At 51.8% G+C, this 25513-nt stretch overlaps 1 protein-coding gene across 1 annotated transcript in view; it reads right to left on the bottom strand.

Annotated features, from left to right (window-relative positions):
- Nucleotides 1-25513, bottom strand: part of DSCAML1 (DS cell adhesion molecule like 1) — a 390413-nt gene that overhangs the window by 87347 nt on the left and 277553 nt on the right. The window contains exons 4-8 of the mRNA XM_004385674.2: nucleotides 22008-22154; nucleotides 12368-12646; nucleotides 8578-8853; nucleotides 5669-5965; nucleotides 3806-4078 (exon numbers count right to left, since the gene is read on the bottom strand). Coding sequence (XP_004385731.1) covers nucleotides 3806-4078; nucleotides 5669-5965; nucleotides 8578-8853; nucleotides 12368-12646; nucleotides 22008-22154 — 1272 coding nt within the window. The remainder of the gene's footprint in view (nucleotides 1-3805; nucleotides 4079-5668; nucleotides 5966-8577; nucleotides 8854-12367; nucleotides 12647-22007; nucleotides 22155-25513) is intronic.

The following is a 25513-nucleotide window of genomic DNA, read 5'->3' as shown; positions in this document are numbered from 1 at the left end:
ATGTACGTACATATACACACGTACCAGTGTGTCCATGTATGTGCACTCACGCGCATAGCTCTCTGCACGTGCATGCATGCTTGCGTGGTGTGCTCTGCTCTGCTCAGCTGAGTGTTTGAAAAATTCATTAGAAGACAAGCAGTCCCAGAAGGAATGGAGTCAGCAGTTGTTTTTCCAGCTCACGGAGCTGCGTAGATTTTTGCCCCGCCCTGCCTAGGAAGGGCCCACAGAGTAGAGGGGGGAGGGGCTTCCAATTTTTCTCCAGCATCTCGTGCCCTGCCCTACCCCCACCTCTCCCTTTTCTACATTCCAGCTCCTCTGGGTGGGATGCACTATCCAGCCAGGCAGGGGGAGTGGGGTCTGGAGTGCAGTCCCCGGGCCCATCCCTTCCTCCCCCATAGTGGGGGCCCCTTTCCATGCCCAGGGGCACCTCCTCCACCCCCCTCCTCGGGCAGCTCTGGAATAGCACGTCAGCTAATCAAGCAGTGTGATCATAATCAGCTCTGATGGATTCTTCTGCAAAAGTGCATTCTAATGAGGTAGGGAGAGGGAGCTGCGGAGCTACTGGGACGAGGGACCTGACCTTTAGGAGTGGCAGGGGCAGGGGGTTCTAGGGCCCCGCACACAAAAGCCGCTTCTTGGTCTGGAGAAAACAGGTGGCTATACCCCCTCTAGGGCTGGGTTTCTGAAAAATTTCAGACCCTGGGGCTGGGAAAAGGGATATGTGTACAGGCGTGCATTTATACACATACATTACACATATGCAAACCCCTGCACACACACGCCTCTTGCACATACAATCCCTCACTTTGTGCTTGGTTCATGAGTGCCAAGTGTGTGCTGGGATACACACTTGGTTGGGACATGGACTCTGTCCTCTAGGATAAGACAGACACACACACACGCACACACACACACCCCTTTTCCTCTTCTTGGGCAGGGAGACTCTGTCGCTCAGCACAATCATAACAGGCCCAGCGAGTCGCTGGGACGGAATGCATCAGATTCAATTCATTAGGACTGATCGTTCCCTGAATGGGACTGAATAATTGATGAGCAGAAGCAGCTTTCAGAATGTTCTGTGTACTCTGAGGTTCGCTGGAGCCCTGTTATTTTTTTTAAGCCAACAAACCCGGCCAAATGCTTGCTGGTGCGGGCGAGCGAAGGGAGTAGAAGAAAGGTTAGATGTTTTAATATGTGATGTTTACACTGTAAATTCTCGGTCCACTGCTTGTAAGGGGAAATGGATACAGGCGGTCCCGCAATGCCCGGAGGGGAGAGGCAGGCTACGCTCTCTTCCATTGCTACCAAGCTGATTTGCCCAGGCTGCCTCCCATGTCCTGGGGTGGGGGTGTGACCTGGGGGTGGCGAGGTTTCTGCTGGCACAGTAGCACTCCTGCGCTGGGCACAGGCATCAGGCTGGGAAGGTGGCCAGACTGTCCCTCAGCCTGGTTGGGGTGCAGTGGGGGAAGCAGACAGCTTTTAGAGTCTCATTTCTCCTTCCTGGGCCATAGTTCTCTGGGAGTGCTGAGCTCAAAGTGAGGCGTCCCCAGAAGCCATTCCAACCCAGACAACCTCCTCAGCTTCAGTTCAGGAAACCATCCGTGTCTGGCACTGTGACAGGTGGTGGGTACAGAGGAGGCATACGACATGGTTCCTGTGCTCTGATAAAGGTGAGCCCCAGGTGACAGGGAGCACGAAGGAGAAGTACTGGTTGGTCCAGCCTTTTGCTTTCGGGGTGGTGCAGGTGGTTTATGATCAGCTGCTAACCTAAAGGTTGGTGGTTCGAACCCACCCAGAGGGTCTGTGGAAGAAAGGCCTGGCAAACTTATTCCATAATGAGTACAGCCGTTGAAAACCCTATGGAGCACAGTTCTACTCTGTAATGCATGGGATTGCTGTGTTGGAATCAACTGGACGGCAACCAGCTTGGCTGTTTTTTTTTTTGGGAGGAGGAGGTTCTGTTTTTCCAGCTGTCCACTAGGCATGTCCACCTGAATGCCCATCATCACACCTTGAAAGGGCTCAAACCAAATGCAGCATCTGTCTCCCCCAACTCTGCTTTCTCCCAGACTTCCCTCTTCCTGCCAACAATGCCTCATTCAATCTTGCTTCCAATCATGCAGCCAAAGAAGAAAGCAGAGGTCTGGGACCCACTGGGACCATCCCTCATGTGTCAGAGCTCTTTCTCAGGCCCAGACCCCTCCTCTCTTTTTCTTCCCTACCATGGACCCCAGGGCCCAGGCTACCTTCCTCCCCTCATTAATACCTCCCCCTCCCTCTCTTCCCTCGGGGCTGTGGAGGGGACTGGGTCTCCAGCTTCCCCTTCCTCACTGCCCTGGCCAAGCTGGCACAGATGCCCCCGGGAGGGAAGACCCTCAGGGGACAGGAGCTGAGAGTTCTCATGGACTCTAGTCTCTCTTCCTGATTCCCTCTCAGGTGGCCCCCAAAGCTCTTTATTCCTGAGGGTGGGGCATGGCAAACATTCCTCCTCCCAGCCTGGGTCATTCTGGGTTAGAGCCTGGGTTCTCGAGTTAGACAGACCTGGGAAAAATTCTGACTCCATATGACAATCTGGAGTCAGATTTCTGTGTCTCAGCTTTTTCCCCTGGAAATTGGGGATAAAAATGGTATGTGGCCTTAAATGGATGGGAGGTTATGGGGATTAAATAAAACAAGGCGAGTAGAACATTTAGAATAGGGATTGGCGTCCTTTGTATCTGTCATATTATAGTGATTGCAGTCCGATGCTAGAGACCAGGGGGGTGGCTGGAGACTCAGACTCTCCTTGACTCTCCTCCATATGGAGCCCCAGGCTTCCGTCTTCATGCTTCCAGAGCCTCAGTCTCTCAGGGGGCCCTCTGCAGAGCACAGCTCATCTTGCTAGCCTCCCAGTGCTTGAGCCCACCTTGGCTGCTCAGAAAGGGGGCACAGCCCCTTACCCAGCATGACCATCACTGAGTCAGTGACCTCTCACCCCTGGTTTCACTGGCCTCTCTGAAGTCAGGCCCAGCAGGACCCATCTCCCCAACCTGCCCCAGGCCACCATCCTCTCACCCACTGCCCAGGCAGGCTCCAGACCCATCAGTTCCAAAGAATGTATTTGGGAGCTTCACACACCTGCACAGCCCCAGAACCAAGGGGGCATCGGTCATTTAATTGCTCATTTATATTCATTCACTCATTTAACCCACAGACAGTTACTGAATGGCTACCACATACCAGGCACTGAGCTAAGTGTCCCTGCACGACACACATACCTGGCCAGGTGAGCATGAAGGGCCCAGGAGGCTGCATTAGAAGATAGTCCTTCCCAGTCCTGTAGAGCAGCCTGAGCCCCATCTCCATGCCCCAGAAGGGAGTCAGGGCACCCAGCATGCTCCCTCTACCCCAGCCCCTGTGGCTCCTGCTCTCCTGGCTCCTGCTGCTCATTTCTGGTGTGCCCTGCTTAGTTCTTGGTGGCTCCATCTTGATATCACATGACCAATGTGGCCTCTTGCCCAGAAAGTGACATGACCCCTTTTTGTCTGTAACTGACCCCTCATGCCCCTGGGGCCAGCGTTGCCATGTCCTGTAGCCTGCAGAGGGAATTGGGACATTGAAGTGCTCACTGCCTCTGTGTCCACCCGCAATCTTCCACCTTGTCCCCTTTCTTCCAGTTGCCTGACTGGGCCTGTCTTCCTTGGCCTTCTACTTGCTCAGGACTGCCCGCTGCTGACCTTGGGCTGGCTGGAGAGGAGCCCACACATCCAGGGTGACCATGCCCACAGGTGGGTGGGGGTTCAGCTGTAGAGGAAGGGCCTACCTTTGACAGCCACATGGACGCTCTGGCTGATGGAGAGCTGGGGCTGGATGAGGACGCTGCATAGGTACTCCCCCTCGTCCATGCCCTTCTGCACATCAGTCAGCTTGAGGGTCCCGTTCTCGAACACCACCTGGCGGTGGTTGTCAGGCAGCAGGAGGGCGTCCTTGTACCACTTGATGGAGTAATAGGGGTAGCCGATGACCCTGCAGTTGATAAGGGTGTCCCGCCCGGCGACTGCTGTGATGTTCCTCATGGCCCGGATGCTGGGGGGGCCTGGGCAGGAGTCAGGTGGGGGGAGAAGGAGAAGAGGGGTAGGTGATGCTGTCAGCCAGGGACAGTCAGGCACCCTGTGTGCTGTTCTCAATTGCTTGGCCCCTGAGATTTTCAAGGGGAAAAATGCAATGGGGGTCGGGGGAGGCCTTTCTTAAAAGGCTAAAGGCTGAGGCTGGAACTGGAAGCATTGTTGCTCTGAGCTGGAATTGACTTGATGGCAATGGGTTTGTTTTTTTTTTTTTATTATAGTCTGTCCAAGACACACTGTGGTAGGGAAGCTAGAATCCATTCCCTTACCAGAGGCAGGGGCATACATCCAGATTTCAGCCTCACCAAGAAGTGACCGTGATTTGGATAAGGGAGGCTTCATTTATGGGGAGATTAACATTTTTTAGTTCAAATGAGAATGTGGAGATTTTGTTACTTTCATTCATTTTGGCCTTGGACCAAAAAGGATCCAAAATGTGCTAAATATTTAAAAGACAACAAGGTCTTCACTGGATGAGCTGGTGATTTTCTTTCAACAGGTAAAGTATATTGTTGGCCCCTGAGAAATGGCTATAAAAGAAAGCTCTGGTCCTACAGGCAGGGGAGGGAGAGGGTGTCCTCAGCTGGGTCAGATGGACAGGGGACAATGTGGGAGTTCTAAGGGGGTTCAGAGGCCCCCATGCAAAAATGTTGGAGAGGGTGCAAGAAACTCTCCAGCTTTAGGTTCCTCATCCAGAAGATGAGGGGCAAGGCTAGGGAGTCCCCTGGGGCCCCCACAGCCCTGGGACTCCGTGGGTCAAGGTAGCTTCCCTTCCCTGCTTCCATGGTAGCAGCCAGCGCCGCCTAGCCTGGGCCCCTCCTCCCTGCTCCCCTGCTTCTCTTCTGCCCTTTGGTCAGGAGTCGCTGGTAGGGTCAGATGAAGACCTGTTAGATCCCACAGAGCTTCAGAGGAGACTCTGCTCTCATCAGTGATTTTAGAGATCTGAGGTATGAGGGCAATCACCTTAAAGACCCTTCTCTCATTCTTGAGGCTGCCTGTCTCGAGACACCCCCACTTAGCCTCAGACTCCTCTTCTTGGTGGCTGGGGGGGAGCAGGGGATGGGTTGGGAGAAGATGACGCCCCGGCTCCTGGCTGCTTACACTTGAGGGGTCAGTAGGAGGATACTGGGAGCACAGCCTTGGTGGGCATCCATATAGAAGGCCAAGCAAGCCTGGGTCCCATTGCCCCTTCCTTGACCTTGCAAGGCTCTGGTGGGACTGGTGGATGCTAGTGGGGTACTTAGTGTACCCGGGGCCCAAAGGGGTTTGATAGGGAGGAGTGAGGTAGAGAGGGTGGGGGGAAGGTAGGATTGGGAGAGAGCAGAAAGGGGAAGGAGGAGGAGGTGGGAAGGTGAAGGGGAGTGAACTATACCGGAGACACACACACAGGATGGTTGCTGAGACTTGTGGTGGAGGGTAGGGAAAGGGGAAGAGAGGAGAGAGAACCTCTACTAAAATCAAAATGACGATTAATAAGTAGTAATCACACAAGAATAATGGTAACCACAGAGATGGCAAAGGAACTCAAAAGCCTATTCTGATATTTAAATGTAGACAGGCACCTCTTACGTTTATTCGCGCCTGATATTCAGCACTGCCCACCGAGTTCCGCGCTGTGCACCGGTACACGCCCCCGTCACGGATCTGGGGGCCCGTGACGTTCATGTGGCTGATGGTGGTGCCGTCCGACATGGTGTACTGGTTGGTGCGGTGGCTGCCGTCCCGCAAGATGGGCTCGTCGTCCAGGGCCCAGGTGACGGTGGGGGGCGGGGCACCCTTGGCTGCACACATCAGCGAGAACTGCTCCCCGGGGTTGACCACCTTCTCGCTGAAGGACGAGACGATGCGGGGCGTGCCGTCTGCAGGGAGTAAAGAGCCCCCTTCAGGGTCACCATGCCATAGAGGGACAGTCCCACTGACCTGCCCCGTGTGGGGAAGAGGCAAGGCAGCAGCCATTATAGTAATAAAGAACTTTCAATTACATCAATTCATTTGCTAGCCACAAAACTCTATGAGGTGCCAATTACTACTGCACATGGGTTAAGACTCTTGGGTTTGAATCCTGCCCCAGGCACTGGTTAGCTCTGTATCTTTGGGCAAGTTACTTAACCTCTCTGAGTCTTTCTGTCTCCTCATGGGTAAAATGGGGATAATGATTATACCCATCTCATGGATGTTGTGAGGATCATATGAATTAATGCATTTAAGATGCTTAGCACATCATTTTGTAAGTGCTTAATAATTGTGGTTGTTAGCTGCTGTCGAGTTGGGCCCTGACTCACGTTGGCTTCATGCACAGCAGAACGAAATGCCTCCCAGTCCTTTGCCATCCTTATTATGGGTTACGGATTGGATCGTTGGGATCCATAGGGTTTTCATTGGCTGATTTTTGGAAGGAGATCGCCAGGCCTTTCTTCCTAGTCTGTCTTAGTCTGGAAGCTCCACTGAAACCTGTTCAGCATCATAGCAACAATCAAGCCTCCACTGACAGACAGGTAGTGGCTGCACGTGAGGTGCGCTGGCCAGGAATGGAACCCGGTCTCCTGCATGGAAGGTATAATAAGTATTTGTTCCTCTCAGCTTTTCCTTTGCCTCCTCTCTCTCCTCCTTTTATTAATAAAGAAACAGAGGCTCGGGAGGTTAACTAAGTGTGGAACAAGGACCTGACCGGGCCAGACTTGCCAAGTGTCGGTCCAGTTCTCCTTCACGTGACCATGCCAGCTGGGGAGGGGCTGGCGCTGGGCCTGCTAGCCAAAGGCCCTGAGTTTGAGGCTGAAATACAAGGTGCCCAGAGGCAGTGAGGGGTTGGATAGCAGAAGTCAGGGGAGTCTGTGGCTGGGCCTTGCCTCCTGGCTAACTGCATTAACTTTGGACAAGACAATTAACCTCTATGCCCCAACAACAACAACAAAAAAAGCGAGGGAAATGCAAGATGATTTTCTTCACATCCTACTCACATACCCACATTTCATACCAAAATGCTGATGTGAGTACAAGACCTCGCCAGTTGCTAGCCTCCACCACCATTTCTGGGGAGACCCTTATCTAAAACCCAAGGAGCAGCCTGGCTCTGACAGGGACTAGGGGTGCCCCTTGAGGATCCCTTTGCCTTTGGCCCCTATTCTCCTTTCCCTGTGGCCTCCCCTCACGGCTGTCCCTCCTCTTCCCCCCTCTGTGTCCCTCCCACCAGCCTCATTTTCCATGTCCCTGCTCTGACCTGGCCATCAGTGGCTGCCCTCTAAGACCCCTGTAATTTCACCAGAGGCGAAGGGCTGCCTCTTAGGGAGAGCTTGCGCTGGGTGGGGGTGGTCTGCCCCTTCCCGGGTGGGGAATTATGCAGACAGGAGGTCCCCCGAGAGGAATCACACCTGTTTCAAACTCATCTGTGCCTGACTGCGGTGCCTCCTTGTTAGGAAGAGAGCAGGGATCTGGCAGGACAGTAGGAGGGGCTGAGGGTGGGGCAGCTTGCTGAGCACAGCCCTCAGGGTGAAGGATGAGAGCTTAGGTTCGTGGGTACTTGGCTCCTTCCTCCCACCTCCAAGGAGTGAGGACCCATTCGCCATGACAGTGACACTGTGCAGGGTCCTGACGCCTGTGGGACTTGGCTGGCTGTGGTGAAAACCCTTGGAAGGAATAGGGTCGTGGCCTTTTTTTTTTTTTTGTAGCAACAAAGGAGGAGCCAGGGAACCATTAAACTTGAGGTAAGGCCAAGACCTCTGCCAGCCCCACTATACCTTTGTGCAAATGAGAAAAAGGTGCTTCCTCTGTGTGCTCACAGTCCGGTGCCAGGGCTCATGGCTTGGCAAGTGGAATGCAGACTGGATTTCAGCCCTCACTCACACCCTTGACTGGGCACCTTGTGCCGTGAACAACCTAAGCAGCCACACACACAGGTCCTGCGGGAGGAGCCCTAGGTGGTGGCGGCTTTAAAGGGAAAGGGAAACAGGCGGAAACCCCAGCCTGTGATAAGAAACAGGGCCTGCCATGAGGGCCTAGGCCTCAGGCAGGGAGACAGTTCGAAAGTCAAGAGGTTCTTGACAGCATTCTTCCAGGGCCTCTGGGAGACTGAAAGCCTTTAAGGCCTCAAAAGAAGATTCTTCTAATAGTGAAGTTCTAGTAATTTTGGAGGGCAGAGGCAAAATAGTATGATGGTTAAGAGACCTGAGTTCAAATCCCAGCTCTATCCTTTGGGCAAGTGACTGAAGCCTCAGTTTCCTCAACTGCAAAATAGGTAACATAGACGTCCCTCCATGCAGGGCCCCAGGGAGGATCACATGAGATGGCATATCTGCCTGATATGGAGTAAGCGCTGGATAAATGCCTCCTCTCACTGTTACCATCTTGGCAGGAGGGGAGGGAGGGGGCTTGGAGCAGGGCACCTCCTAGTTGGGGCTTGGGGAGTCCAGAATCCCCAGTGAGGGAGAGCTAGTCTCTGAACCCCGCCCCCTGTGCCGTGGGCTGCCCCGCTCACCTTCCAGCACAATGATGGCGAAGTCCTGGGCGGTCTGGGCCTTGCGGGTGGCGAAGCACTGGTATGCCCCGGAATGGCTCTTCTGGGCTGAGGTGATGAGCAGGGTCTCGTTGCTGAGCCCGCGGATGGAGATGGCCTCATCGGGCAGCACCAACTCGGTGTTGCGGTACCAGCGGATGGTGAACTCCGGGGAGCCGGTCAGGGCACAGGAGAGGATGACTGTGCTGCCAATGCCGGTCTTCAGCTTCTTTGGTGTCAGGGTCACATGAAGGGGGTCTGGGCCAGGCCAGGCAGGGGAGAGGTGATGGGAAATGGGAGGAGAAAAATAAGAGAGAAAGGGCTTACTGGGATTGGAATGTGGCGGGGCTGGGCAGTGGTCACAAAAGGTCCTGGGTATCAGAAGGCCTGGGGTCAAGCCCAGCTGCTTCCCCTGGATCCCTTGTGTGGAATAGGACTAGTGAACTCCCCTCTCTAGGCCTCAGTGTACTCATCTATTAAATGGCACGATGGTCAGATCTCTCTGCACCTGTTGTTCTGAAGGCTGTGCTTTCTTCATGCTGACTCTGTGCTCAGAACCAGGGAGGCAGCCTGCCTCCCATACCTATACAGATAATTGCTACCTTCTGCTGGTTGGACTTCCTTCATATGGATCAGTTGGTTGACTCCCTCCTCCTCATCGCCACTGCCTCCACCCTGCTGCAGCCCCCCAGCCCCCTGTCTGGATCTCAAAGTAGCCTCCTTCTGTCTCCCTATCTATCCTCCATGCTACAGCGGGCCACTTTCCTGATCAGAAATTCCACAGCTCTCAGCAACTCAGTGTGGCATTCAGAGTCCTCAAGACCCTCAGGGACCTGGCCCTCCTGTTCCCCCCCGCCCCATCTGTTGCCACCAAAGCTATATACTGGGGCAGCAGCAACCTGCACTATTTCTTGCCTCAGAGCCTCTGCCTCGAGGGCTCTTTGCCCCTATTACCTAATTCCTACTCATCCTTCAGAGTCCCTGGGTGGTGTACACAGTTAATGCGCTTGCCCGCTAACCAAAAAGTTGGAGGTTTGGGTTCACCCAGAAGCACTTTGGAAAAAAGTCCTGGCAATCTACTTCTGAAAAATCAGCCATTGAAAACTCTGTGGAGCACAGTTCTACTCTGACACATGTAGGGTCGCCATGAGTTGGAATTGACTCGCTGGCAACTGGACTGGACTCATCCTTCAGAACTATGCTCAGGTGTCATCTCTTCCAGGAAGCCTTCCTGGTCACCACTCCCCTGCCCCAGCTGGGTTAAGGATCCTCTCCTGGGCGTCCAGTGCACTAAGCCCACTGTCTTTTAATCACCTCTTTTGTCTGTCTCTCCCTCTGGGCTGGGTGACACTCATCTTCGTATGACTACTATGGCCTGAACCGTGTCTGCTGCTTGGCTGGCTGGCTGGTTAGCAGCCCCAAGCTAGCCTCTCTCTCCTGATCTCCATGGGGATTGGGGCTCTGTACAGGGGACTCTGGCCTGCAGAAGCTTGGGGCTCCCAATAAAGCAGCCTATAGAAGAGGGGAAGACTTCAGCCCTGCCTGGGAGGGGAGCAGCCAGAGCAGATACAACTGTTCACGCTTGGCTCTCCCTGCTCACTCCCCAGAGCCTCTGCCTGCTGCCCAGCAAATGTCAGTGCACAATGAGGCAGGTGGCGTCCTGCTTGTCCCAGTCATCAGTCAGGGCTCTGTGTGCCTGCCATTCTGCCCTCGCTGCCCCTGCAGGGACCTGGTGGTAGAATCGGGGTGGGAGGAGGAGGCAGGGGTGTGGACAGAAAACATTGCTCTCTTCTCCATGAACCTGGCCGAGAGGGGCTGTCAGGAAGAATGGGAGACAGGGACAAGAGTTCCAAGCCTACTGTGGGGTGGGATGGGGAGCTGGTGGCCAGAGAGAGAGTCAAGTGCCCCTTTGCAGACATGGGCAGTATGGGTGTGTACATACCTGTAGGCAGTTGCTTATTGTACCTCTGTGTAAGTGTCCTTGAATACGAGTGTGTCACAGTGGAGAAATGTGTGTAACTTGTTTGTGTACAGGAGCCATATATGCATGCATATGGGGAAGTAGGCATGTATACGTGTGTGTGTAAAGTACCTGCTTGCCTGTATGTATTGGGGCAGGAACAATGAACACCAAATATACTCAGAATCAGATTTGCTAAATTTCCTAGGATATGGGGTATGCTGCCCTCCTGACTTGTTCCATCAGCTTTGTGTGTGTGTGTGGGGGGGGGGGGTGTTGTGTGTGCACACACACACAGCAGGGGATGGGGAAGAAGGTGAAGGCAATATTAAACTAAACTTTTTTGGACAGTGCTTAGGGAAAGAAGGGGAGGCCAACCCTGTTCCTTCTGCTTGCTTGTATGACAGGAAGCTCTCAGCTCCCTGAAGCAGGGCTTTCGGCTTTTTAACCTAAGCATTTGCATCATGTCCTCCCAGGGCATTTCTTGGGACTCTTCCTGCTCTTCCAGCTTCACAGTGAATTTGTGTGGGGAGGGCCTCTCCTCAGCACCCCAGATAAACTCACTCCAGCTGTCAAGACCCCCTACACTGTGGGGGAGGAGACCAGGTCACGATCTGGGCTGGGGGAGTCAGGACCTCAGGCCCAGGAGGTCAAAGGGGCGGGATCTGCTGTGCTCGCTGGTGACCTGAGGGTCTGTAGGCCTGCAGCTCGGTGCCCATGAGCGGGGGCAGGGGTGGGGGGTGAAATGGGAGGAAGACTTCCTCGGCCAACCTTGAGCACAGAATGAATCTTTTTGCAGGATTTGGGGTGGGATTGCCTCTGGACTTTCACCTTCGCACTGCCCAAGTTGAATGACCTCATGATGCTCTCGGGACACAATGTTTAGGGACTCTGGCTATTGCTGCCCTACAAGGCACTGGATTCCCCAAGGGTCTCCAGATCCTGGGCCCACTGCTGACACCTCCCCTGCAGTGCAGAGAGCAAGGAACTCAGAGCTCAGTTGCTAGAGTTGGAAGGAGCCTCCCATTTTACTGATGGGGAACCTGAGGCCAGGCACGCAGCAAGGGGCAGGGCAGGGTGGGGGCAAGGATGACCCTCGGTCTCACAGATCCTCATGCAGGGTCCCTTCCCTGACATTAGCCCTCTGCCTCTGCTTCTCTGCCTGCCAGTGGGGCTCATGGTGGGGTCGGGGGGATCTGTTCAGGCTCCCTGGGTCCCTAGGGCTCTGTGATGGGGGAGGAACAGGAAAGGACCAGAGCTGACCATCAGCTAGTGGGTCCTGGTGTGGCTGATCTGTTGCTTACACCCAGTGTCTGAGCTGACTGATCGGTGCCTCTATCATGGATTGTTTAATATTCTGAGTGTCACCTCAGGATGGGATACATTATGTCCTCTTTCACTGACATGAATTAACATCAGCATTACTTTCCTCTGTGCAGACACTGCTGCCTCCCCACAGGCCAGGAAGGCCTCTTGGTGAGCTTGACACCATTACCCTCATCACCCTCATCATCCTGTTTGATTCTCGTGACCTCTGGGAGGTAGGAAGGCTGGGATCATCATCCCATTTTACAGATAAGGACACTGAGGTGATGATCATGGTTATGTGATTTGGCCAAAGTCAGTTACTATCTGAAAATGCCAGAATCAAAAGGTAGATCTTCTGATTTCAAACCCAGGGTTTTTCCCAGGATGCCAAACTGCCTTCCCCAACCCACCAGGATTAATCCTTGGGGACCAGCCAGAGGCTCCTGCTGCTGCCCACCATGCCACTCCTCACCCCAGGCCACTGGGGCTTCACCCCTCACTCACCGATGACCGTGAGGATGCCTGTGGCCTCTGCTGAACCGAAGGTGTTGGTGACCTCACAAATGTAGGTGCCACTGTCCTCGGTCCGCAGGTCACTGATGGTCAGCCCCGTGATGCGCTTGGTCCAGCGGCTGTCGGCCGGGAGGGGCCGGCCATCCTTGAGCCAGTGGATGGCAGGGATGGGGTAGCCCGAGGCAGTACAGGGGAGCTCCACAGTGTGGCCGACCCACACTTCCTGGGACTGGAAGCCATCCAGGATCGTGGGAATCGACTCGGCAGGGTCTGGAAGGCAGAGAGGGTCAGCAGCCCTGGGGAGGGGGAAGGTGGTAGGGTGGGGGAGGGAAAGAAGGAACCGAGAACAGTAGCCTGCCACCCACAAGCATTTGAGGAACAGTATCTGGCGTCTCCAGATGAACATTTGAGGGAGGACTGGCAGTGTTTCCTTGTGTCCCAGACTCTGGCCCACACTCTCCTCCTCAGGCCAGACGGAGCCCTAGAACCAGGACAAGGAGCAGGGGCTGGGAGGAGGAGAGGCTATAACTGGGGCCAGGGCTAGAATGACAGACAGATGGACAGATGGAAGAGAAAGAAACAGAGCAAGAGGAGCAGAGAGGGAGAGAGTGTGTGTGAGTGCTCCTTTCACACCAACAGTCCCTAGAGTCTTTGTTCCTATAACATGAGCATCATGATGTCTCAACTTTGCAATTCTTGGAAAGTCTCATTCTGGGCCTGAAACCTGTCTAGGGTGCCCCCAAGGTTTGGGGAACAGTCTGCCTGCCCTTGTTCTGTCTCCTCCCACCTGCAATCTGGACTGAGTCAGAGAAGGTCCATGTGTTTCCAGGAGAGTCCAGAAGGATTAAGAATTTAATCCTAACACCCCCTACCGAAGGAGCCCTCGTGGCCCAACAGTTAAGCACTCGGCTGCTAACCGAAAGGTTGGTGGTTCAAACCCACCAACAACTCCACAGGAGAAAAGACCTGGCAAACAGCTCCCATAAAGATTCTAAAAAAACCCAGCCCAAACCCACTGCCGTCGAGTCGGTTCCGACTCATAGCGACCCTGTAGGACAGAGTAGAACTGCCCCATAGGGTTCCAAGGAGCAGCTGGTGAATTTGAACTGATGACCTTTTGGTTAGCAGTCATAGCTCTTAACTGTAAAGATTACAGCCTTGGAAACCCTAGGGGGCATTTCTACTCTGTCCTATAGGGTCACTATGAGTCAGAATCGACTCCAGGGCACAAAACAACAGTAAGCAACAACCCCTTACCGCAATGATTTTCCTCGGCTTTGCATCCCCAAACTCAGAGAGACCAGCGGTCTGTGGAACCTGTGGCCCTGAACTATGTTAGACCAAGCGTCCTTGTTGGAAGGGTTCTGTGCATGCCTGCCCACACCATTTTTCAGGGAGCGTTCTGTCTGCTCTCTCTATTCAGTTCTCACCCTCAATAGCCTGGCTGGGTTTCTACCCACTGGGGGCCTCCTCTTGCTTTGTTATTGTTGTTGATTGCCGTGTGACGTCAATTCTGACTTATGGTGACCTCAAGTATGCAGAGGAGAACTGTTCCATAGGGTTTTCAAAGCTGTGACCTTTCAGGAGCAGATCGCCAGGCCTGTCTTCCAAGGTGCATCTGAGCGGGTTCGAATCATCAACCTTTTGGTTTATAGGGGAGCGCTTAACTGTTTTGAGCCACCCAGGCAGGGACGGATTATCCAACAGGCAAGTAAGCACGGTGCTTACCTTGCTTACTAGACCATCTGTAGTGAAACTGTTCACTATAGATTAGTAAGTAAGCACAAGTAAGCCCGTGCTTACCTTACTGACTGGGTCATCTGCCCCTGTCAGGGATTGTAAACTTGAAAAGAGGTTTTAATCCTGTAGGAAGGTGCTGTGGGGTTGGGAGAGAGACAGATGCCAACCATACCTAGAAGCAGAGTCTTTGATGTGATGAAAAAATGTGAAAATTTTCACTACAGATGATCTGGTAAGCAAGGTAAGCACCCTGCACCCAGGGACTCCCCTTGCTATAACACCCCCATAAACCAGCTGCTCTCCAACTGACCCTGACTCATGGCAATCCCATGTGTCTCCGAGTAGAACTGTGTTCCATAGGGTTTTCAATGACTGATTTTTTTGGAATTAGATCGCCAGGCCTTTCTTCCGAGGAGCCTCTGGGTGGACTCAAACTTCCAACTTTTCAGTTAGTAGGGAAGCGTGTTAACCATTTGCACCACCCAGGGACTCCAACATTCCCACAAGCTTTCCTTTACCTATGAAATACACTCTATACTTCTTATTTTTAATGTTAAGACCATCTATGATCTAGCCCCAACCAGTCCTCTGGCCTAGCCCCACCTTCTCCACTCAACAGTTTCCCACTGTGGCATGCTGTGCTACCTGCACCCTCCTACACCTGGAATGCCCGCCAGACAGCTCTACTTGGCCAGCCCCACTCAAACCTGCTTATATACCACCTCTTCTGGATGTCTCCACCAAGCCACTCTTGCTGGATTTCCGTAGAGTTTTCTGTTCCTTTCATTTTACTTTCAAACAACTTTTTTTTTAAAAGAAACATTTTAAGTGTTTTTTTTTTTTTTAACAGGTAATATATGCACATGGAAAAACTTTAAGAAGTACAGAAGATCCAGTGGAAAATGAGTCTCCCCTTACCCTTGCCCCCAGCCATCCTGTCTCCCTCCCCAGAGGCAGCCCCTGTGACCAGCTTTTCCCATGGCCCTTTCCAACAGCGGTTAGTACCAGCCCATGTATCTGTCTTCCCTGGGGACTGTGACCTCCTGGAGGCAGTACTGCATCCATTGCTGGGTCCCCTGTACCTGTCACAGAGCAGGGCCATGGCCGTTGAAGTGTAAACGTCTGAGGGAGGAATAAATGGAGTGGACCAGTGCTCTGATTTTTCTGGATACAACTCCAGATTGCAGAACTTTATTGTTATTGTTGTTGGGGGCAGTCAAATGGATGTTTGACTTATAGCAACGTCATGTGACAGAGTAGAACTGCCCCATAGAGTTTTCTTGGCTGTAATCTTTACGGAAGCAGATCGCCAGGTCTTTCTTTCTCGGAGCCATTGAGTGGGTTCGAACTGTCAGCGTTTTGGTTAGCAGCCAAGCACTTCACCACTGCGCCACCAGGGCTCACGGAATGTTAGTGTTGGCTTAGGGACCTTGGAGGGTGCAGACAGATGAAGATCCCGGGACCAGAGACAGTCAGTGATCTGCCCAGGATCACACTGCAGAGCCAAGGTCAGGACCCAGGTCCACCCTCACGCCCCTCACTCAGTAAATGAGGTCCAAGATGGACTAACTGGAATAACCAAATACTGACTTTTGCTTGACAGTGAATGGTGAGAGCTCCTGCCCTCTGTGGGTCCTCCTTGACTGATGAGGACTCTCCTTTGTCCTCAGCTCATCTGCCTTGGAGAGGGGAGGGCTAAGACTCCTCCTCTCTGGGAGAAAGACTTTCCAGAAGATGCCCTGCTTCCTTCCCACCTTCCCTTGTTCTTCAGGAGCTGCCTAGGGGCCGCAGAAGGAGCCCGAAAACAACCAAACCAGTTGCCACGGAGTCGACTGTAACTCAAGCCAACCCTGTGTATGTAGAATAGAACTGTGCTCCTTAGGGTTTTCAAGGCTGTGACCTTTTGGAAGCAGATTGCCAGGCCTTTCTTCCGAGGAGACTCTGGGTGGGTTTGAATGGCCAATCTTTGGGTTAACAGCTGAGCGCTTAACCATTTGCACCACCAGGGACCCAGGTGCAAATTCTATCTGGGTCACTGATAAGTTGTGAGACCTTGGGTGAGTCTTATGATCTCTTAGAAGCTGAGCTTCCTCGCTGCAAAGTGGGGGTGATCCTGCGGACTCCTGAGTGCACACGGGGGTTGTAGGGGATCAATGGCAGAATGTATGTCAAAGTGCTTTCCCGACGCTAGATTGCTATGCAGATGTGTGGGCCAATTACTATTCAGCGCCCACTCTCCCTCCCTGCCAGGTTCTGCGGCCTCTTCCCCCCCACACCCCAGTGGGAATGGTTGGGATAAACAAACCCGATGCCAGGGAAGAATTACTCAATGTGACACTTAATTGATGCAAAATACACAAATTCCGTGGCACACCGCAGAATTTACAAGCGGAGGGGCTGTCAGGGTGGTGGAGGAAAGGGCGGGGGGAGGGAATTAATCACCGAGTCTCAGGCGTGAAATTAAATTCTGAGGGAAAGAAACCTCTTTCATTACTCCGGAGCAGAAGTAAAATGCTGCGGCGTGTACCCGGCGGCAGCTCGGGGGGATCGGGCGCTGCCAGCGCCGGTGTAGGGCTGGGGGAGACAGATGGCCCGGCCCTGGGAATCACCGGGGGTGTGCTGGGGCACGGATGGGCTGGGCTGGGGGTGCGGAGAGAGAGGCCCTGGGGCCTGGGGCACCCCAGGAGGCTGCTCGGACTCTCTCAGCCATCTGGACAGGGATGCATGGAAAGGTTGCATGGAAAGGGAACACAGCTCCTGTACCCGGCTCTGTAATTGGTGAGCAGGGGGACCTTAGCCTAGGCTCAGCTTCTGTGGTTGCTGGTGTCGTCATTTATAACTGCAGATGATAATCCTATCCCACTGAGTTGTGGGGACACAGTGATTTAATGCACACGAAAGCACTCGGGGAACCTAAAAAGCACCACCGTGTATGGAGCAGTTGTTATTAGGTGGTATTTGGGGTGGGGGTGGGGGGCTCCGATTCTTCTTGAAAGTGCCTCCTCTAACTTGGAAAATACAGAAAAATGAAAGCTGCCCCTCCCCCACACTTGGCGACTGCAGTAAGAATATTAATGGCAACAACGACAGGACAACAACCGCAACGGTAACAGCAGCTGCTCTCCATTGTGTGCTTCCTATGTGTCAGGCACATTATGTATGCTCAGCTTTTCACCTCCGTTATCCTAGTTCATTCCCACAACAACCCAGTGGATACGTCTTGTCACTCCCATTTTACAGATAGAGAAACTGAGGTTGCGAGCCATTATTTATTTTATGCCAGGTCTCACAGCTAGTAGTGGTGAGGCTGAGATAGTGAGAGGTTTGGCCTCATTCACCGAGTCCTTTTTCCCATACACCTCCTCACCTCCCTTACTTTAGCAAACATCTGCGAGACTGAAGAAACCACAGATATGGTTCTTGCCCTCACGAAGGGACCACCTGCAACACACCGCTGCCTGCATCATTCTTATGCTATGGCTCCTCTTGCGTTTTGGCCCTGGGAAGAGGTCTCCAAAGGGAGGGCATTCTTAGTGCAAACATGCTATCATCCTTTGGGGGTGCTGCCCGGCTCAGACCCCGTCCGCTGCCAGGTGCCACGGCAGGGTCTACGTCTGCCAAGGTACCCCCGGATGCATCTCCCCAGCCCTGGACTCCAGCTGCTGGCTCAGAGCTTCTGGCCAGGGAGGAGCCACGCCCCTCCTGGCCACCAGTCCCAGGAGCTCACTGGCCATGGCCTCTGAGATGGAACATCTCAGCTGCAACCAAGGCCCAACCTCTCCCAGCCTGCCGCCCGTTGCCTCTAGGGGAGTGGATCTGAAGTGGGGAGCGGAGGTGCCTGAGAGGGTGGGGCGGGGGTTTGGCCTCTGACACCCACTCTCCTCTGCACTGCCTCGCTCTAGTATCATTTTTGCCGAGACAAGCAGCTTGCGGATCGTCTTGTCACATCACTTCACCAGGGCCCGTGTCACCTCGCGGGGCACCCTCCCCTCCCGTCGGAGCGCTCCCCTTCAGCGCCCTCCTTCTGCCCTTTGATCTCGCTCATCCTGTCACCGCTGTCTCCTCTTTCTAGCTTCCTTTGTCTCTCTGTGTTTTTCCGTTTTGGTTTTTCCCCTGGCTTGTGTCTTTCTCTCTGGGCCTGTGCTTCTCTCCACTTGTCTGTCCGGGTGTCTTTCAAGCTTAACTTCTCTTTTTTTCCTTTGAGCTTTTTCTCCGAGTCTCTCCGTGGTGTCTGGCACTCTCTTCCAGTCCTCCCTTCCTCCTCCTCTCCTGGTGGCGAAGGAAGAGGGGAAGGAGAAGGGCTGGCAGATTCTCCAGTTTAAAGAGTGTCATTTGCTGAGACTGAAGAAACTCCAGAAAGCATGGCCCCCGATTCTCTATCAGCTCAGAAGTAAAACAATTTCCGAGGCCAACTCTTCAGGCAAAGATTAGACTGGACTGTGGGACATAAAATGATACTTGTGAAGAGTGTGCTTCTTAGTTCAAGTAGATACATGAGACTAAATGGGCAGCTTCTGTCTGGAGGTGAGATGAGAAGGCAGAGACCGTCAGGAGCTGGTTGAATGGACGTGGGAAATCAGGGGTGGAGAGGAGGAGTGTGCTGTCACAGTATGGGGAGATAAATTAGAGTCACATAACAACGTACGTATAAATTTCTGTATGAGAGACTAACTTGAAATGTAAACTTTCACTTAAACTACAACAGTAAACAAAAATAAATAAATAAATAAAGAGTGTCCTTCGTGAGGATTCCTAGCTATTCTCCCCCAAAAGCTAGAGGTCAACTAGGAGATGAGCAGGGTGAAGGGGCCAGATGTATGCGGAGGAGAAAGGAGCCTGCTTGCAGGGAGGAGGAATTTCTGTGCCTTTCCCACACTGTCTGAGAAGCATGTAAATGAGATGCAAAACACCATGCAAACAAGGCCCTGTAATTTAGAAGTGAACGGCTCTAACACGTTCGGGAATTGGGCCTCAGGTTCCAAAGACAAGCCACAAAGATGGCGCAGCATAGTGCAGCGACTTCTCTCCACCCCCTAGGAGAGCACAGTTTCCCTTGGCACTGAGTAATTCCACAAACATTTACTTATCACCTACTGTGTGCGGGCACAGGGCACTGGACAGACAAGGGTGAATCAGAGAGCCCGATGGTTGCCCTCCTGGTTCCTGCTCTCCTGGTTATGTCTCCAAATGTGTTAGACAAATGACAGGGGTCCTGGCAAGAGTCATCCCTCATCGGAGTGGCCCTCACAAACCACAGAATGTCAGAGGCAGACGCGATCGGAGAGGTCACCCAGTCTACCTCTTTTTCCAGAGGTCCGGAGAGGTTGCATGGTTTGCTGGGTTTAATCCCAGAACCCAAAGGAGCCCTGGTGACACAGCAGTTAAGCGCTCAGCTGCTAAGCAAAAGGTTGGTGGTTCAAACCCATCCAGTGGCTCTGCAGGAGAAAGACCTGGTGATCTGCTCCCATAAAGATTACAGCCTAGAAAACCCTATGGGGCAGTTCCACTCTGTCACATGGGGTCACCATGAGTCAGAATTGACTGGAAGGCACCCGTCAAAAACAATTCCAGAACCCAAGTGGTCTGACTATCAATTCATCCTCCTTCCAAAAGCCACTCCAATCCCATCTCCTCTAGAGCAGAGATTTTCAAATTGCAAGTCACAAACCATTAGGAGGTTGTAAATCTATTTGTAAATTGTGGCCAGCATTTTTAAAAAATCAGATAGGATAGAACAGAATAGAAAGTATCAGGATGCATCAGTATGCACGTGGTAGAAAATACCAGCATGTACTGCATAAGCTGTGATGAAAATGGCTGTCTGTACAGTAGATAAGTGGTAACTTCAGTGAATAGTAAGACAGTACACAATACTGGGAAGCCAGCACAACTTGTATAAGGAAAGGTCATGGAAGCTCCATAAACACATCCAAACTCCCTGAGGGACTGAATTGCTGGGCAGAGGGCTGTGGGGACCATGGTCTTGGGGAACATCTAGCTCAATTGGCATAACACAGTTTGTAAAGAAAATGTTCTACATTCTACCTTGGTAAGTAGCATCTGAGGTCTTAAAAACCTATGAGCAGCCATCTAAGATACTCCACTGGTCTCACTCCTTCGGGAGCAAGGGAGAATGAAGAAAACAAGATACAAGGAAAAGATTAGTCCAAAGGACTAATGGACCACAACTACCATGGCCTCCAACAGACTGAGTCCAGAACAACTAGATGGTGCCCGGCTACCTCCACTGACTGCTCTGACCGGGATCATGACAGAGGGTCCCGGACAGAGCTGGAGAAAAATGGAGAACAAAATTCTAACTCACAAAAAAAGACCAGACTTACTGGCCTGACAGAGACTGGAGAAACCCCGAGAGTATGGCCTCCGGACACCCTTTTAGCTCAGTAGTGAAGTCACTCCCGAGGTTCACTGTTCAGCCAAAGATTAGACAGCCCCATAAAACAAAGCAAGACTAGTGGGGCACAACAGCCCAGGGACAAGGGCTAGAAGGCAGGAGGGGACAGGAAGGCTGGTAATAGGGAACCCAAGGATGAGAAGGGAGAGTGTTGCTATTTTGTGCGGTTGTTAACCATTGTCATAAAGCAATATGTGTACTAACTCTTTAATGAGAAACTATTTGTTCTGTAAACCTTTATCTAAAGTACAATTAAAAAAAAAAGAATAAAAAATAAATTAATTAAAAAAAAGAAAATGGCTGTCTGTAGATGGCTGCCAAAGACGTTTGAAAACCATGGCCCCAGAAGGCCTTCCTCAAGGGGCATCCCACCATATGCCCTTCTCAATTCTGTGACTGGAGCATGCATGTGAGTGTGTAATTGACCCCTTCTGTGGGGGTCTACAGATGGAAGGGCCCTGGAGTCTGGAGCCCAGAGTTTGAATTCTGGGTGTGCTTCCTGCTGGTTAAACAGCTAGGGAAAATTGCTTGACTTTCCTAAGATTTGATTTCTCACCCATAAAAATAGGGAGAACAATGCCACCTCACAGTTGTCTCACGGTGCCCAGCAGACAACAAACAAGTGAAATCCCAGGCACACGGGGATTCAATAAATATTAGCCTCCAACCCTAAGAAACTGTAAGCACACCAGAATACCAAAACCCAAACCCATGGCTGTCAAGTCAATTCTGACTCATAGCGACCCTAAAGGACAGAGTAGAACTGCTCCATAGGGTTTCCAAGGCATAAATCTTTATGGAAGCAGACTGCTACATCTTTCTTCCTTGGAGCAGTTGGTGGGTTTGAACTACAATTAGCAGCCGAGCGCTTAACCACTGCATCACCAGGGCTACTTGCATACCAAAATAAGAATCCTTCATTCTGCTTAGAAATATTTTCGTTTATAAATTATATTCTGCCTACTTTTAAATGTTGAGAGGTGGCCTACGATAAAAGATACGCATATAATCATTGATAAAAGGGAATCTTAAACTTCGAGACATGAGGAAATACAAAGTCCCCCTAAAGTAGTCTAGTAGTTACTATGTTTGAGTATCAGATTTGATCTATGAGCTTCCTGGCAGCAAAGGCCACAAAAGAAAAAAAAAAAAAAGAAAGCGAGGATGGGTTCCATAATCCTCATTATGTGATAGATGAAAACATATCCGTTCTTCAGGAGAGTTAAGCTTCCTCTGGTACATACTTCTAAAAAGCATTTCTCTCTGGAGTCCTTGTGTGAGAGGCACCCAAAACCAAACTGGACAAGGTCCTTCCAGTGGGTTTCTGTACCTGTGTTCGTCAATCTCCCTCTCTGAGTCCTCCATACACAGATGACTCCCCAGTCTATAGTGTGGTCATGCTGAGTCCCAGGGGTGGGCTGGTGCCCTTCCTGCAATCCCACCCCCTCCCGTTCTCCACCAGCCCTCTCAGCCTACCTGTCACGGAGAGGCGGGCCCCATTGCTCTGCCGGGTCTCCCCGCTATACTTGTGCTTGGTGATGCAGCGGTAGGTGGAGAGGGCGTCCTCCTTCTGCACGTCAGAGATGTACAGCCCGCCATGGTAAGTAATAAAAAACCTGTTTTCTGGAGACACAATCAGGACATGGCCCATTACTCCTCTGGCTGGGCAGCCACCAGAGGCAGCTCAGTCCTGCAGCTGGCCTCCTCCAGGGCCAGGGCTCCGGCCCAGGGAAAGGAGGCAATGGGGGAAATAAGAGGGTGAAGTTGGTGGAGCCTCAAAAGCAGGGGAGCATCTCCAAAAGATGAATACATTTCCACACACAAATAAATGACAAATAGAAATTACAGTATTTACTCCTTTAAGTGTAAACGCTTCGGGGTTTAACAGAAAGAGGTTGGGCTGTGGAATCAGTCTGAGACCTGGGTTCCAATCCGTTTCTTCCACTTATAAGCTGTGTGACCTTGGGCAAGTTACTTAGCCTCTCTGAGCCTTATCTGCACACTGTGATACACATAATACTTCACAGGGTAGATGTCTGGCATGTCTGGCACACAGTAAATGCTCTCTGTAAGTACTAATCTGCATCATTCCTTCCTGTTTACAGTTTGCAAAGTTCTTTTGCATTCATTGCTTGTTTTCTCTCACAACAGTTGGAACGTTGGCTCCATTTTACAGAGAAGGAAACTGAGACTCAGGGTGAAGTGACTGGCTCCAGGCACCCAGCCAGTAAGTGGACACAACGCAGGTCTTCCAGCTCCCAGCTCTCACTCTGCACTGAGCCGAACAGAAGCCTTTTCTTCCAATTTACATCATTTAAGGTCCCTGGTGGTGCAATGATTAAGTGCTCAGCTGCTAACTGAAAGGTTGTGGGTTAGAATCCACCCGACAGAGCCAGACACAGACCTGGAAATCGGCTTCCATAAAGATTACAGCCTAGAAAACCCTATGGGGCAGTTTTACTCTGTCACCTGGGGTCACTAGGAGTAGAAAATCTACCCAACAGCACCTAACAAATCCACTCAACAAACAAATATTGAGGCTGAGCTGTACTAGGAGTGGGGACAGGGAGATGAAGATACACAATAATCATTCAACAAACAGTTTTTGAACACCTATTGTGTGCAAGGCAAGGGGCAGGTACTGGCCTTTACACTTCGCAGCTATCTCCATACCCATTATCCCCTTGAAGACGAGGACTTACAAGGGAAGATAAGTGGGAAGACAGGTAGTAACACACCCATTTTGCAGATAACAAGACAAGACTCAGAGGTGAAGTGAATTTCCTTGTCCAAGGTCCTAGGGTAAACCCTAAACTTCAGTCAATCAAGGCTGATTTAAAAAGCGGAGCATAAGGACCTGGGAGTTGGGGAAGGGCCTACATTAGGCTTTTGGACTCACTAAACTCATGGCAGCGCCCTCCCACCAAGACTGAGCCAGACTAATGTAGAGAAGCCAACTTTGGATCCCTCTGCCTCCTCTCTAGGGGTCTTAGGTGCTTCCCTAGGTAGACATGGAGGACCCAGGCTGCCATTTCCACTGGGAGGAGGGCATGGGAATGAGGACAGTGATAGTGACCTGAAAGAACGCTGCAGGGGAGAGGGCACTGCTGCACCCACAAGAAAGGCCCACTAACATTGGAATGCCAAGCTTTCACAGGAAAACTTTTGGGTAGCACCATGCCCTTCAAATCCTATTATTTAAGGGGTGGTACTCCTTAACCTATGCCAAGAGCTCTGACTCTGGCTTGCCCTTCTATTGGAAGCTTTCTGTGTTGTCCCCACCCCTCCAAGTCCAAGTCCAAGACTTAGCATCTGGAGGCAGGGACCTGACCAAAGGACACATTCCAACTCATAGCAACCCTATAGGAAAGAGTAAAACTGACTCATAGGGTTTCCAAGGAGCAGCTGATGGATTCAAACTACTGACCTTTTGGTTAGCAGCCAAACTCTTAACCACTACAGGGTTGGAAATTGAACGTGCTTGACCACATCTTTGACAAGGGGTTCTCCAGGCTTTATTTGAGTATCTCCAAAAACCAAACCTGTTGTTGCCAATTCTGACTCATAGCCACCCTAAAGGACAGAGTAGAACTGCCCCATAAGGTTTCCAAGGAGCATCTGGTGGATTTGAACTGCTGACTTTTTGGTTAGCAGCTGTAGCTCTTAATCACTACACCACCAGGGTTTCCTGAGTATCTCTAGGGATGGGGAATTAACTACCTCGCTCAGAAGCCATTTCCAAACTTGATAGCTCTGACTTCAGAAAGATTTTCCTTGACCACAACTGGTCTCCTTGTAGCTCCCCGCATGGGTCCTCTGGGACCTTCTGTGGCTCTCCATCCACAGTTCCAGGCATTGGAGCCCTACAGAGCCTTGTTCCTACATGCTCCCTCACAATTTTGAAGGCAGCTATCATGCCCTTTGACTTTTTCTTCAGTTATTTAATATGGTTTCAAATAACTTAAATCAATCTGGCCTCTTGCTTCTGTATAACCACTGATTTATCTAGAATTCTTCTAATTGCTTCTCCTTCTCTTCTCTTCCCTTCTCTCTCCCTCTCTCCCTCCCTCCCTTCTTCCCTCCCTTTCTTCCTTCCACATATAGGACTTGACCTATCACATGCCAGGCACTTTGCTTAGTAGCAGGGATCCAACAATCAGCCTTATCTGACCAGGGCAGAAGAAAGCAGGACTAATGCATTCACTTTTTTGAGGGAGGTGGCAAGGCAGCCCCGTTATACCACTGCCTCATACTAACCTTGCAGTCAACTAAAGGCCTTTGTCTTGCCTCCGCGAGCTTCTGCTAGGCCACACTTCCCTCTCTCCATCTTGGACAACTGCTGATATGGACCCAAGGCTGAGGCTTCACACTGGTCCCTGTAGAGCTGAATCTTTTTGGGAATTCTCCCAATGGACACTCGCCATCTGGCAGCCTGCCAGTTCCAACCCTAGAGCCTCTGGAAACATGGGATTTGTGGACTGCCTTCCCCTCCCCCCCACCCCCACCCCGACACACTGGGGTCAAAGACAAAAAGAAACCAAGAGGGAGTTGTGCCCATTGCTGTATTTGGAAGGAATGGAGAAAGCCTAAAGCCTGCTCCCCCATCGGACTCTGCCTGTGCTGTTTTGTCTCCATGTTGTGACATCCAGAGTCAAATGCAGACACCCTCCCATAATTTATTATGTAACTGGAACTGGAATGCAGAACTATTGGAGGGTATTGCTGCCAATCAGAAGCACCAGGGTAGGAGGGTGGCGGCGGTGGGGTGATCAGACACCCAAGGAAAAACAGGAAAGAGAAAAACAGCAACAATACAAACACCACAACGCGGGCAGCTCACAGGTGCTCCGGCCCCGGGCAGTTAGGACCCTGTGGTCCCACAGCTCCCAGTACCCCAGGGCCAACCGAATACTTGGCCCTACCGAGAATCTAAGCGGGGGGCTGCAGTGATGGTGGTGGGGAGCTGGGGTTTCTATAGCAAC

The sequence above is a fragment of the Trichechus manatus genome, unplaced genomic scaffold (genome assembly GCF_000243295.1).
Source record: "Trichechus manatus latirostris isolate Lorelei unplaced genomic scaffold, TriManLat1.0 scaffold00143, whole genome shotgun sequence".
In the NCBI taxonomy this organism is placed as follows: domain Eukaryota; kingdom Metazoa; phylum Chordata; class Mammalia; order Sirenia; family Trichechidae; genus Trichechus; species Trichechus manatus.
Note: the sequence above shows the minus strand (reverse complement) of the source record. Positions and strands in the feature narration are given on the sequence as shown.